General features: G+C 38.8%; 1 protein-coding gene across 1 annotated transcript; it reads right to left on the reverse strand.

Annotated features, from left to right (window-relative positions):
- Window positions 1-6,716: 6,716 nt before the first annotated feature.
- Window positions 6,717-9,776, reverse strand: LOC107777276 (protein COFACTOR ASSEMBLY OF COMPLEX C SUBUNIT B CCB3, chloroplastic). The gene is made up of 3 exons (XM_016597272.2): window positions 9,619-9,776; window positions 9,458-9,510; window positions 6,717-7,504 (listed from the first exon to the last, which is right to left on the reverse strand). Exons 1-3 carry the CDS (start codon window positions 9,659-9,661, stop codon window positions 6,965-6,967), a joined length of 636 nt encoding a protein of 211 aa, XP_016452758.1. The 5' UTR covers window positions 9,662-9,776; the 3' UTR covers window positions 6,717-6,964.
- Window positions 9,777-14,556: the final 4,780 nt, after the last annotated feature.

The raw sequence follows: 14,556 nt of genomic DNA on the forward strand, positions 1-14,556 counted from the left end.
AAACGGACTTATTCCAAGTCCTGAAACAAAAATCTGGGCCTGATAGCCATAAAGTCAAACCATGTTCTAACCTAAGGAAATTTCTAAACCTTACATTGCCAATTTCGCCAAATATCGCCAAAACATTCTAGAAATATCCAAATGCAAAATTCAGGCATATGCCTAGGTCCAAAATCACCATCCGGATCTAACGGAACTATCAAAACTTTGATCCAAGGTTAAATACACAAAAGTCAAACTTGATCAACTCTTTCAACTTCAAGCTTCTCAAGTGAGAGTCATCTTTCTAAATCAATCCTGAACTACTCAAAAATCAAATCCAATAATACACGCAAGTCATAATATATCAGGCAAAGTTACCTATGACCTTAAACTGCCGAACTGGATGAAAATGCTCAAAAATAACTGATCGGGTCATTACACGCAGTTCCTGAGCATGTTTGTTACATTGTCTCAGGTGAAATTGATCCTGGTTGCACCAGCTACTTTACAGACTGGGGGGGAGCTCAAACTCCCGTTGCTCGTACTCCAGAGTAGCGGTCTCACATTGGTCAAGTTCTGGGTGTTATGCCGGTACAACCTGTTATTCTTGTTCAGCTTGAGGTCAGTCTATAGGCATCAGAGGAGGAGCAGAAGAGGCTTGAGAGGTTCAAGAAATATGATCCTCCTACTTTCAATGGCACAGATACCGAGGATGCATAGGGTTTTCTAGAGAAGTGCCACTGTACTCTCTGCACCAGGGGTATTATGGAGGTGAGCGGAGTTGCTTTTACTATATTTCAGTTATTAGGAGCAGTGTATTGGTGATGGCATGCTTACGAAGAGGGTAGGCCAGCTAATGCAGCCCCAGTCACTTGGGCTTAGTTTTCAGAGATGTTTTTGAGTGAGTTTGTTCCCCAGACTCCTCCGGGATGCATGGCACACAAAGTTTTAGCAGTTGCACCAGGGCATTATGACAGTGTTAGAGTACGCCATCAGATTCAGCGAGTTGTCCCGACATACACCTACCTTGGTTCCTGCGGTCAGAGAGCGACTCCGCGGATTTATCGAGGGGATGAGTTATGATATTAGATTTAGCATGTCTTGAGAGTTGGAGACAAATACTCTATTTCAGTAGGTTGTAGAGATTGCTCGGATGATGGAGGGGGTACGGGGCCAGGAGAGGGAGGACAGGGAGGCTAAGAGGCCTCATGGACTGGGAAGATCTACTGATCCCTAGTTTGGAGGCAGGGTGCGTCATGGTAGAGGCTTTGCAGGTTAGCCAGTTCAGTCTACACTTCAGGTTTCACATGGCGCTTCAGATATCCATGTGTCCCAGAGTAACCGTTTCGAACAGCTTCCACAGCCACGTCAGCGGAGAGGTTGCTTTGAGTGTGAGGATACCATGCACATGATGAGGGATTGTCCCAGACTTTGGACTGGTGTACCACAGTATAGTATTCAGGCTATGGATTCCACTCCAGTTGCTATTATACCTACACCGTCAGCTAGGGGTGGAGGTCAGGAGGGTAGAGGTCATCGTAGAGGGGGAGGCCAGGCCCATTGTTATGCTTTTCCTAGTTGGACTAAGGATCCTACACCATATGATGTCATTATAGGTGTGGTTTCGTTTGGTTATGGAGATGTATTAGTATTATTTCGATCCGGTCCATCTATTGGTAAGATTCCTCCTACCTTGCTTCATGTAAGGTTGTGTTTTTTTATTCTTTTACTTTGTTTATGTGTTTACGCTAGTTGAGGGATTCTATTATGATAACTCATGTATATCATTTTGGTTTAGTCGCTATTAAGGGTCATGAGTCTTGGGGTGGACTTCCTGGTAATTAATACAACGGGTTTTGATGTGATTTCTGGGCAGTTTGACCACGACTTGTGATTTGGGTGCTCTACATGTATGGAAAGTCTGTTACGTGTTGTGGTTTTGGTTCAACGGTATTGAGTTAGTAGAGTGTTTTATTTGTTGAGATGTTTATCTTACTTGTTATTCCGAGATGAGGATGGGGACCTGATGTTCTTTGTGGATAGGTGTGTTTTTATCGGGCTATGTGTCGCGGTGATGTTATTTTAGGGTAAGATTCGTTGTGGTTGTCGCGTCTGTCTTGTTTTTTCTTAGTGGATTGGATCCGTAGCATGGTATCGATGGGGAGTTATACGTATTTGACTAGTTTGATAGTTCTCCCATATGTTTCTTTTTCCATGTTCAGTCAAATTCAGGTTGTGCTTGTTAGGATTGGATTGCGATGTATGTGCCCAAGTGGCATTTGATGTGACTTGTTGGTCAGGTGATTAGTTATGAGTTTCACATGTTTCTTGCATCATTGTCAGTATTGGGAAGGTTTGGAACAAGGTTCTAGTCGATATGAGACTATTTACCGGTACCGGATTTGGTAATGGGCAGCTATTGTGGTCAGAGTTGTTGCTATGGCCATATGGGTGGTGTGTTATATCGTGTGGTGATATCTTGTGGATGTATGCATGAGCCGTTACAACTAGTTGAGGATTTTACAGTGTGTTTTTTGATAATAGGGTCCTTGGTGGATGTGGAAATGTAATTCTAAGGCTTATCGGCATGAGTGGAAGGAATAATCTTCGGTTGGGATGATGTTGTCGAGCTTATGTGGATTTGGGTGACATAGGATCACCCGCGTATATGTGTATGGAGATTTTATACAGTGATTTGATGGCTTTGGAAAGAATCTTGGCACGTTCGAGGACGAATGTTTGTTTAAGAGGGGGAGGATGTAACGACCCGACCGGTCATTTTGAGCTTTAGCATTCCGTTCAGTGTTTCAAGGTCTTGAGTGGCTTCATATTGTGTATTATGACTTGCGTGTATGGTCGGATTCGATCTTCGGATTTTTTGGGATTGATTTGGATGAGTGATTCTAATTTTAGAAGCTTAAGTTGGAAATATTGACTGAGGTTTTACTTCTATGAAAACGACCCCAGAAAGGTGTTTTGATGGCTCCGATAGGTTCGTATTGTTATTTTGGACTTGAGCGTATGCCCGGAATTGAATTAGGAAGTCCCTAGGTTGATTTGGCATGTTTTGCCAAAAGTTGGCAATTTGAAGGTTTAGAAATTGCTTAGATTTGCCTATGATTTGACTTTATGGATATCGGGTTTGGATTTTGATTTTCGGACTTGGAATATGTTTATTATGCTATTTGGAACTTGTCTGCAAAGTTTGGCGTCATAGTTGATTTGATAGGAATCGGATGCGTGGTTGTGTTTTTAGAAGTTCTTGAGTTTCAATGTTAATTTCATGTGTTTTAGAGGTCCGATTCGTGGTTTCGGATGTTATTTTGGTGGTTTGATTGTGCGAGCGAGTTCGTATTATATTTTTAGACTTGTGTTGATGTTTTGTGTGGAGCCTCGAGGGCTCAGGTGAGTTTCGGACACATTTCCACGTGTTAGGAAGAGTTTCAGATTACTGGTTTCTGGTCAGGTGCAGCAGATCTCACAAATGTGAGATATGGTTCGCATATACGGGGGGTCATCGCTTTTATGAGGTTTGGGATGTTGGCGGTTTTCGCATTTGCGATAAGGGCTCCGCATTTGCGATGTCGCTTTTGTGAACCTTAGTCACATTTGCAATAATGGTGGGGCAGTGGCTAGTTCGCATTTGCGAGCTTTTTGTCGCATTTGCAATGGGCCATGCTTCGCATTTGCGAAGATTTTGTCGCTTTTGTGATGTTTGGGTGGGCTTGCCAGTGTTCACTTTTGCGAACAATAAGCCGCTTCTACGGTTTCTGCAGGTGAACATAAGGGTTGAATTACGGGATTTTAGTCTCGTTTTTCATATCTTTGAACCCTGAACTCGGTAGGAGACGATTTGGAGAGGGCATTTTCACCTACAATCATTGGGTAAATAGTTTTAATCAATTTCCAACTATATTTCATGATTATATATGAGATTTTACATCAAATTTGTGAGAAACAAACTGAAATTTTGAGAAATTTTATCTATGTTTTGAAAAATAAAAATTTGGGATTTGAGAGTCGAATTGGACTCGAATTTTGAAAAAAAACACTATATAGACTCATGGGGTTATGGGTAGTCGGAATCTACCCTTGGACTGGGTTTTGACCAGGCGAACCCGGGATTGACTTTTGTTGACTTTGGAAAATTGTTTAAAGATCATGGCTTTATTAATTGTAATTGATTTCTCTTGCATTGGTTGATATTATTAAGTCGTTTTTGGTTAGATTGGAGTCGTGCGGAGGCGGATTTTAAGGGAGAAGCTATCTTTGAGTGTTGATTTGGCCTAGTTGAGGTAAGTATCTTGCCTAAATTTATGTGGGAGAAACTACCCCTTAGGGATTGGTTTGATTGCACTATTTGAATTACGTGGAAGACGTGTGCATGAGGTGACAAGTGTGTACACAGCCTTATATGTGGAAACTTGACCGGTTTAGACCCATAGGCTTCTTATGTACATTTGATTGAAGTTGCCCTATCATGTTATATCCTCCATTGTTAAATTTACCCTTACATGCTTTATTTGAACTCGTTAGTTCATGTTCTATCTTTTATTGCCGAATATACTCTTATATACTTTAATTGAAATTGTTGCCTCTTTTATTGTCATGTTATCTCTTTCATAGTTGAGTTATTCTCATTTGAAGTTATTGTTACATGCTATCTCTTCCATTGTTGATTTATTCTTATTTAAAGTCGTTGTTATATGTTATATCTCTCATTGTTGAGTTATACTTATTTGAAGTCACTATTACTTATTATGTCTTTCATTGTTGTGCTTATTCTTCCGTTTCATTATGTTGTTGTAATTCTTGTGTTGATTTACTTGACGTACTCTCGTTTTATTATTGTTGTTGTTGTACTCAGTGTTGTTGAGCCGTGGTCTATGTGTGATTGTGGTATTGGAATTGTTGTTATAGATATGTTGTGGCATATGGGCACATGTGGTGTGAGTTGTTATATTGTGTTGCTATGTTATCTTTTGGCACATGTGGGATTGTTGAAAGGATTGTCGGGGTGTTTGCACGTGAGTAGTCCGTACTATTATTATTATTGATATTTGCACATGCGACATGACAAAGCAGGCCATATATGTTGGGTTTGTGCATGTGGAGAGACAAGGTGGGATAATTAATTTATGCGCGTGTGGCGAGATAAGACGCGCATTTACTTTGTTATTGCGCACGCGGCGAGACAAAGGGGTGTATGTCGGGGATGATTTGTGATGGCCTGGGGGCATTGTTATTGATGATATTTGTGTAGTGGTGTGATTTTCTTGTGTGTGTCATGCATATTACGGGTTTTGTGGTGTTGTTTCCAATGCGCTACTCGATGTATCCGATTTTACCTGTTGACTTGAACTGCGATAGTACACTTGCACAAGCATACACCGTAACATGTCACATATATCATTCCAAGAGTATGAATCTTGATATTTATTGATCATATACTTGTATTCTGGTATACATGCCTTCTGTGCGTGGATTGGACTGTTGGCACGTGAGTTGTCCGTGCGGATATGAGGTATTATAACTATTGGCACGTGAGTTGTCCGTGCAAAATTGAGGTATTAATGGTATTGGCATGTGAATGGTCGGGGTAGTACGTGAGTTGTCCGTGCAATTGTGATATGTAATGTGGGCACAAAATACCATGTGTTTATGATTCGTTATTTGGGACCCGTGACTTGTGATTATGAGGTGTAGTACCCGGAGGTGATTCTTGTGTAAACATTGCGAAAGAAAGCTTGATTATTTGGTTATCATTTGTTTTCCTTAATTGGTTCGACTTGTACGTTAACTATGTTTTGATTACCTTGCAGCATTATCACATGTTTACTCCTTGTTGTTATTGGTTGTTTCTACTTTCCGTTTGCTAGTGTTATATTGCTATTCTTTCCGTGTTTAGCTTTATTTTGATATTTGTTCCTCTTTTAGTTTAGATTAATACTTGTACAGGTTATGATGTCTAGTAGGTGTCTCGACTGTACCTCGGCACTACTTCACCAAGATTAGTCTTGATACTTACTGTGTACCGTTGTGGTGTACTCATGCTACGCTTCTTCACATCTTTGTGCAGATCCAGGTACCTCTGAGCATGCCGGTCATTAGCTAGTTGTTGGAGATATGCTACGGAGACTTCAAGGTATACTTGCCACTACGCTCGCAGGCCTCGGAGTTACCTTCTATATGCTTCACATCGTTACTTTTTACTTCTATTCCAAACAGTGATGTATTTGATATTCTTAGCTACTCTCAGAAAAACTTAAAGACTCCGTACTACCGAATGATTTTGGGATATTGTAAATCTATTGGATAGTTGTTGGCTATGTATGGCAATTACTAATTCCTATTTAATGGTTAATGATTTAGATCTATTAATAATTTAGCATGTTTTAGGCTTACCTAGTCTTAGAGACTATATGCCATCACAATATCCGGAGATGGAAATTTGGGGTCGTGACAAGTGGTCAGGGATATTATTGTCATATTATTATTTATTTTTTGTCAACTGGCTACCAATTCAATAATTTTTAAAAATAAGATACAAGTTAAAAGGTGTTACAAATATAAGATACGACTGCAAATAGCCCTTTATTAGGTGGGAGAGCTCATTCGGCCTGTAAACCCATTAGAATTTCTCTCTTCAATCAATGAGGGACAATTGGCACACAACACTAAGATACAAGACATTCACAGAGACAGGATCTTTTAGAAGAAAATGTTCTATGAGCTCAGGAGAATGTAAATAATTGTTTGGATGAACCATAAGATACAAGTAGTTGCACCGGCTCAGATTGTACAAAATGAGGATCCTATTAACTTTCAACTGGATTTTAAAACTACTAGATGCAAGATCATACATGCAATTGTACAACTGCAAGACAGAAGGATTTCTCTATATCACTCCCTTTCTCCAGTAAAGAACTGGTGATGGAAAATTCTATAGGAGAAAAGAAACTTTTGCAAATTGCAACAAGAGCTAAACCTGTTTTTGAGATAGGAGGACAAGCAGCCCTTGAGGGCCTAGTAAAATCTCATTGATGAAACTGACTAGTCCAAACCAAACGACAGGAGTTACGTCGACTCCAGCGAGAGGAGGAATCAATTTTCGTGTTGCGCCAAGAATGGGCTCTGTGGGTGCATAAGCTATGACATACGGGAATTCTCCAACTGGAAGCTTAGGATACCAGGACATGACTATTCTCAAAATGAACAGAAACGAAAATGCTGATAGGAAGGGGCCAAGAAAGCTGATTGTTAATTTTGCTGTGGCAGGGTCTAAATCTAACAGTACCAATCTTTGCATCAGCGGCAATGAAGCATCTGAGGTCTCAATTGCGCTGCTTGTCAGTACTTTAACAACCTCTTCTGAATTGAGAGGACTAATCGGGACGTTTCCATTTGACTGCACCAATTCAATAGGTGCAGACATTGAGCCGTCCAGATAAGAACATGCTCTGAATTTTGTGTCTCGACAGCTTTGGATATTTTTTCTTCTCATGGGTATTAGGAAGTTTCCCTGCAACAGATAAAGGTCTGAAGTTCATGAACTGTGGAAAAGTAAATTAATGGCAGTCACAGAAACAAAATAAGATTTAAGCTAATTGGTATATACTGAATAGAGTTAATATCACTCTTTCTTTTTCTTTTATACGAGAACAATGATGCATACCTACAATTGAAATTACATGTGATCAAGTCTTGCTTACTTCAGACTAAAACCTGTTTGCTAGGTGGGAAGTTCTTCCTAAGTTGTAAGTTATAGACTACTAGGACGTAATCATGAAATATTCAGCCAAAATGACAGTTACTGATGATTTTCTAGAAATAATACTGTTTCGTAGTTCCATGACAGAGCTATCAATTTGGAACAAAAATTGAAGTTTACAAGTCGCAACCAACAGAAAGGACAACAGTTCTGAACGTTAACACGTAGAAATACCTAAACAAGGAGTAAATGTTAGATATATTACAAGAACATCATTATGTTTTAGCATCTGAGCCTAAAATATCTTTCACAGAAAATTCCCTCCCTCTGCTTGTGAGCAGTCATCAGTGCTCAACCGACTGATAGAACAAAAAATCTGAAGCTTATGTATAAAGTCCCTAAAGCAACCATTGCTATTTACTGAGCATCTAGAGTAACCACGAGTCAGATGTTATTGAGACAAGCAGCCAGAGGTGGATCCAGAATTTGAAGTTATGGGTTCCTACTACGATCTCAAGTTAATATATAGTGACAACTGGGTTCACAGTCAAATATTTGTAGATATTTAGTAATTTTTTTACTGGGTATGTGTTGCATCTCAGTGATCAACCAAACAAGAGCACTCCAGTTTTCAGACTGCTGCCATACGTAGTTGCTGTATATTCAAAAATATTGAACAGGCAACCATAGACTAGTATTGTAAACCTCTATTACCAACATGGTTTTTTTTTCCTAATAATCCTGGCAATGGTAATGAAAGGCAATTCCCCCCATCATTGGGAAATACTTACATTTGACAGTACAAAGACAAGCTTGAATTCAATCTATACTTTCTAAAGTTTTACCAACTAGGTGACTGTACTGCTATAATGAAACTAAATTGTTTCCTAATATACCTTTTTAGCTATAAATTACGAACTCTCATTATGTGTAACAATGGTTAAGAGAAGAAATGGAATGAAATATGCGGCATTTCCTATGATCAACACATAAAGCATACCTACAATAGGTACTAAAGCAAAATAAAGAAGGAAATTCAGAGAGCTGATAGCCTGAATTCAACAAACTAAATAGCCGAGAAAGCCTAAAGACCTCAAATCTATCATAAGATTATAAAACTATGGAGTATCAAATCTTGCAATTATTATATGCAGAAACAAATCACAAATTTATTTTTATATAGAACAAAAAGCATACCAATATTATTCTTTGTTCCATCTTAGAATAAAATCAATATCCTCAGGCTACGTTGTTAAATTTTTTATATTTCGACGGTCTGAAACCAAGTGGATTAATTTTTGTCCCATATTTCTATTCTAATAGAGGGGTAGGTGTTTGTTGTTGATTCTTCCCCCAACTAATGAAGAGATCTTGGCGGAATTGATCATGAGATATTCTCAATTTCTTTCAAAGCCGTGTTGGATGAATTGGCAGTCTTCTTCTCAGTTTATGCTGGCACTGGAAAAGTTTCACTTGAATGGAGCAAAATTTCCTTTGGATAGTTTCTTCTTCTTTTTTTTCTTTAAGGAAAAGAAGTTTTTATATTACGCCATGTATTTTCAGTATAGAATTTTCCCTCACTAAGCATGAATTATTCTGCTTGCTAAAATTTGTAAATAGATTAACTGCCAAATAACATAGAAAGATAGACTATCACTACCACATTATTTTAAACAAAATAAGCTCATTCACATAATACAGCAATGCCCTTCCTCCCAGCAAAACACACACACACACAGTGCAAGAGGTAGTGAAGGAACTTACATAGTCACATGGAGTCCCATTAATATGTGGGTGTAACAAAGCAGCTGGGTATCCTAAAAGAGAAAAAAAGAGAGAGCAATCAAGAAGATAATAAAGACTGAAGTTTTATTTACATTTATACAAATGAACTGAAATTAGAGTATAAAGAAACTGGAACTTACCAATGGATTGAGGTGGGCTGGGAATAAGGGAAGATATAGCCATATCTGATGTCTCTCAGACAGAGAAGATGGGAAATGAGCACACGTTATCGTCAACAAAGCAGGGGAAGGTTAGGACTTAAGGACATTAGGTGTCGTTTGTTACGCCGACTAAGTTATCTGGGATTATAATTCCGGAACTAATTTATACCACATAAGAAATGAGATAAAATAATTTTATATTTGATTGGATATGATAGATAAAATGGAATATCCTGAATTAAGTTTGAAATAAAATTTATAACTTGTTTGATTGGAGGTATAATTTTTATTATACCGCCAACCAAACAAGATATAAATTTTATTCGTACATCTTATACCACCTTATACCCTTTTATCCTACATCTTAGAGATTGAAAAATGCATAAATGGTCTCCCCCCCTCCCAACTTGGTCCTTAGGGTTTTGATAACTCCAGTTGGATCCTTACCATTTGCATTTCATGTTCATTTTGACCCTGATTTACAATAATACGAATATTCTTTTTTGTTTTGAATTTTTTAATCTATTATATTTCATACAATTTTATAAAATTTCATATTGGAGAGAATATCATGTGATAGAATGGTCCATATGCTATTTCTTAACAAGTTTTGTTTCGTAATACTAATCTCCCTCATGATTTATAATGTTACACAGCTTCCCTTGTTTTGATTTTTTTGTAACAAATTATTTTAACATATTATATTTTCATAGAACTTTAGTCCTTACGATTTGATAACATCATTGTATCCGTAACTTTGGCATTTCATGTGAATTTTGCCCTTGATCTTGCCTTCTGGTTCACTTGCATGGTCCACAGACCACTTCTTTTCGGGTTTTGCTTTGTAATACTAATTCCCTTATAATTTACGATATTACGCATACTTCTCTTACTTTAATTTTCTATTACAATTCTTTTAACCTATTCCTCCTATCTCAATTTAGATAACTTCCTTCCCATTTTAGTCAATCACAAAAAGAATGATATTTTTTAAATTTAGTACAATAATTTAACTTTAAACTTCTTATATTACTCCTACTAAGACGATTTATAACTATACAAATATCTATGGCTTGTTTTGGATTATGAGTTTTAAAAGTCTTTTTTCTTTCTTAAATCCCGTGCACAGCCAAACATCATCACGTAAATTAGCACGAAATGAGTAATCCTTCCGTTCAAGTTTACTTGTCTATGTGTCACACCCAACAATAACAATAACAAACTCAGTGTAATCACATAAATTGGGGGCTGGGAGGAGTAAAATATATGCAAACTTTATCCTTACCTTGTGTAGGTAGAGAGGTTATTTCCGATAGACCCCTAGATCAAGGTTAAAGTAAAAAAGAAGCAGATTGAACAAGTAGTAACAGCAACAAGATAAGGTAATAGAATAATCGAAGAGAAAGAACCGACATATAGTAAAAAAAAAAATCTACGGATAAGAAGGTATGAAGATACGAGACTAATAATAATGTTGTCGGCTTATAAAGGAGACACTCCCGCCCATTCACTAACCTTCGATCCTAATTCTCAATATCAATACCTTTCTATCAAGGATCATGTCCTTAGTAAGCTGAAGTTGCACCATGTCATACCTAATTATCTCTCCCCAATACTTATTAGGCCTACCTCTATCTCTTCTTAGCCCCACCATGGCCAACCTCTTGCACCTCCTCATTGGGTCGTCTATGCTCATTTACATGTACGTACTATCTCAGCCTATCTTCCCGCATCTTATCCTCCACAGGGGCCACTCCCACCTTATTTCAGATAACTTTATTCTTAATCTTATCTTCCCTGGTACCTCTACACATCCATCATAGTATTCTCATTTCTGCTATTTTCATCTTCTGGACATGGGTGTTCTTGATAGGCCAACAGTCCGCTCCATAAAACATAGGCGGTCTAACCACCGCTCTATAAAACTTACCCTTAAGTCTTGGTGACACCTTCTTATCTCACATAACCCAAAAGCGAGCCTCCATTTCATCCACCCCACTCCAATATGATACGGGACACCCTCGTCTATCTCTCCATCACTAGAAGTTATAGATCCGAGGTACATAAAGCTCCCTTTCTTATGGATGATTCGTGAATCCAGCCTCAATTCCACGTCCTCTTCATGAGTCATATCGGTGAACTTACATTCTAAGTACTCTGTTTTAGTCCTACTCAACTTGAAACCTTTTGACTCCAGGATCCGTCTTCAAACCTCTGGTCTCACATTAACACAAGCCTACGTCTCGTCAGTCAGTAATATATCTCATCTGCGAATAACATGCACAATGGCACCTTCCCTTGAATGTGTCGCGTCATAACATCCATCTTCAATGCAAATAAAAATGGGCAAAGAGCGGATCTCTAATACAAACCCAACACGATTGGAAAATGCTCGGAGTCCCCTCCCACCATTTTAACCCGGGTCTTAGCACCTCATACATATCCTGAGTTATTCTAGTATGTGTTACATGCATATATCTAACCTCCAAACATCTCCATAGAACCTTTTTGGAGTCTTTGCCGTAAGCTTTCTCTAGGTCAATGAATACCATGTGCAATTCCCTCTTCCTATCCCTATACTGCTCCATCAGTCTCCTATCAAGATGAATGGCTTGAGTAGTCCATCGCCCTAGTATGAACCTGAACTGGTTCTTAAAAATAGACATACTTCTCCTCACCCTTACTTCCACCACCCTCTGCCAGACTTTAATCGTGTGGCTTAGCAGCTTGATACCCCTATAGTTGTTGCAGTTTTAAATATCACCCTTATTCTTGTACACTGGAACCACCGTACTCCACCTCTATTCTTCGGGAATCTTTGTCGTCTTAAGGAGAACATTAAACAACCTAGTAAGCCAATCCAAACACGCTCAGTTCATGTTTTTTCAAAATTCCATCGGGATCTCGTTTGGCCCGGCGGCCGCTCTACCATACTTAATTTACGCATAGACCCTACAACCTCTTCAACCTTGATACACTTACAATACATAAAATCAAGATGGCTCTCGGAGTGGTTCGAGTCCCCTAGCACAATGTTCTTATCCCTCGCTTCGTTCAAGAGTCTATGGAAGTACGTCTGCCATCTTCGTCTAATATGTGCATCATCCACCGATGCTTTCCCATCGTCATATTTGATGCACTTCACTTGGTATAGGTCACTGGACTTCCCCTCCCTTATCTTGGCTAGCCTGTATAGCTTCTTGTCCCTGTATTTGGCCCCAAACTCTTCATATAATCGACCAAACGCTACAGTCCTAGCCTCTATAACAGCTAACTTTGCCTCCTTCTATAATGACCCGGCCGGTCATTTTATGTATTTGATCCCCATTTCCCTATTTAATTCTTACCATATGCTTGTTTATTATTTTGTGACTTGCTGGGATGGTTGGTTTAGTTTTTGGAAGTCTTTTAGAGTGAATTAGAATACTTAGTTCTATTGGTGAAAACTTAAGTCGTAAGAGTTGGTCAAGGTTTGACTTTTCCATAAACAATCTTGGATTTGTATTTTTATAATTCCAACAGGTTTGTATGGTAATTTTGGACTTATGTGTATTTCCGAATTTGTATTTGGAGGTTCCTAGAATATTTTGCTCTAAATATCAAAAGCTGAAAGTTTGAAGGTTTAGAAAGTTCATAAGTTTGACCAAGGGTTGACTTTGATGATATCGGGTTTAGATTATTATCCTGAAACTTAGAATAGGTTTGTCTTGTCATTTGGGACTCGTGTGCAAAGTTTGGATGTAATCCGGATTGGATAGGCTTGAATCAGACTCTTGGTTTGAAGTTTGGAAGTTCTTGAAATGAAGAGAAGTTCAATTTATGGTTTAATCTTCAATTCGTCAATATGATGACTTCATATGTGTTTGGAGGATTTGGATAGGTCTGGGTAGTATTTAAGACTTTTTGGTATGATTGGAGGGGGTCCAGTGTGTCTTGAGTGAGTTCAGGACTACCTGGAGCTTATTTGAGGTTGCAGATTTTCTGCTGGTGTCTGGTGTGCTTTGCGATTGTGGAGAAGGTCTCGCGATCACGGAGGGTTATTTAGAGGTAGGCTGATTTAGTTCTTCACGTTTGCAGATAGGAGGTCATGTTGGCGATTAGTTGTGCCAGTTGGTCTTCGCGTGCGTGCCTTGTGTGTCGCGTTCGTGTAGAGGTGAGGCAGGCTGAGAGTTGGCTAGAGGTTGGCCTTCGCAATCGCGGGAAGGGGCTCACATTTGCGTAGTCCTGGGGCGCCTCTGCATCGCGTTCGCAAGGTGACTACCATGTTTGCATAGGGTCTTTTTGAGGCAGTGACTGTTTGTGCTTCGCGAACGCGAGGCATTGACCGCGTTCGCAAAGCGTATCGCCGGGCAGAACATTAAGTGTTATATTTTGCAATTTTAGCCCATTCTCTCATATTTTAAACCCTACACTTGGAGAGGGGAGATTTTCGAAGGAAACTTCCATACAAGTCTTAGGGTAAGTGACTTCTACTTATTTTTGGTATTATTTCAAGAATCTATATGGATTATTAACACCTAAATATATAAAAATTTGAGGGAATTTCTTTTTTTGGGGGGGGGGGGGATCCTACAACTTAAAAGAGTGAAAATTGAGATTTAGGAGTCTATTTGGACTCGATTTTGAAATCTTATCACATATTTAGACTCGTGGAGTTATGGGTAGCCGGGATCTACCCCTTGACTCGGGTTTTAATCACCATGTAGATCCGGGTTGACTTTTGTTGACTTTTGGGGATTTGATTAAAGATTGAAGCGTTATTCTTTGGAATTGATTCCTATGGCTTTGTTTGACGTTATTAAGTTATATTTGACTAGATTTGACTCGTTTGGAGGTTGATTTGAAAGTGAAGGCTATTTTTGAAGGTTGAAGACTACCGAGTGGAGGTAAGTCTCTTGTCTATCCTTGTAATAAAAA

The sequence above is a fragment of the Nicotiana tabacum genome, chromosome 12, assembly GCF_000715075.1.
Source record: "Nicotiana tabacum cultivar K326 chromosome 12, ASM71507v2, whole genome shotgun sequence".
In the NCBI taxonomy this organism is placed as follows: domain Eukaryota; kingdom Viridiplantae; phylum Streptophyta; class Magnoliopsida; order Solanales; family Solanaceae; genus Nicotiana; species Nicotiana tabacum.

Excerpts from the sequence above, each read along its gene's own strand:
- LOC107777276 (XM_016597272.2), bottom strand. The coding sequence starts at position 9,661 with ATGGCTATATCTTCCCTTATTCCCAGCCCACCTCAATCCATTG. Across the intron at positions 9,511-9,618 it reads CAGCCCACCTCAATCCATTG|GATACCCAGCTGCTTTGTTA; the intron begins GTAAGTTCCAGT and ends TTTCTCTTTTAG. Across the intron at positions 7,505-9,457 it reads ATGGGACTCCATGTGACTAT|GGAAACTTCCTAATACCCAT; the intron begins GTAAGTTCCTTC and ends TATCTGTTGCAG.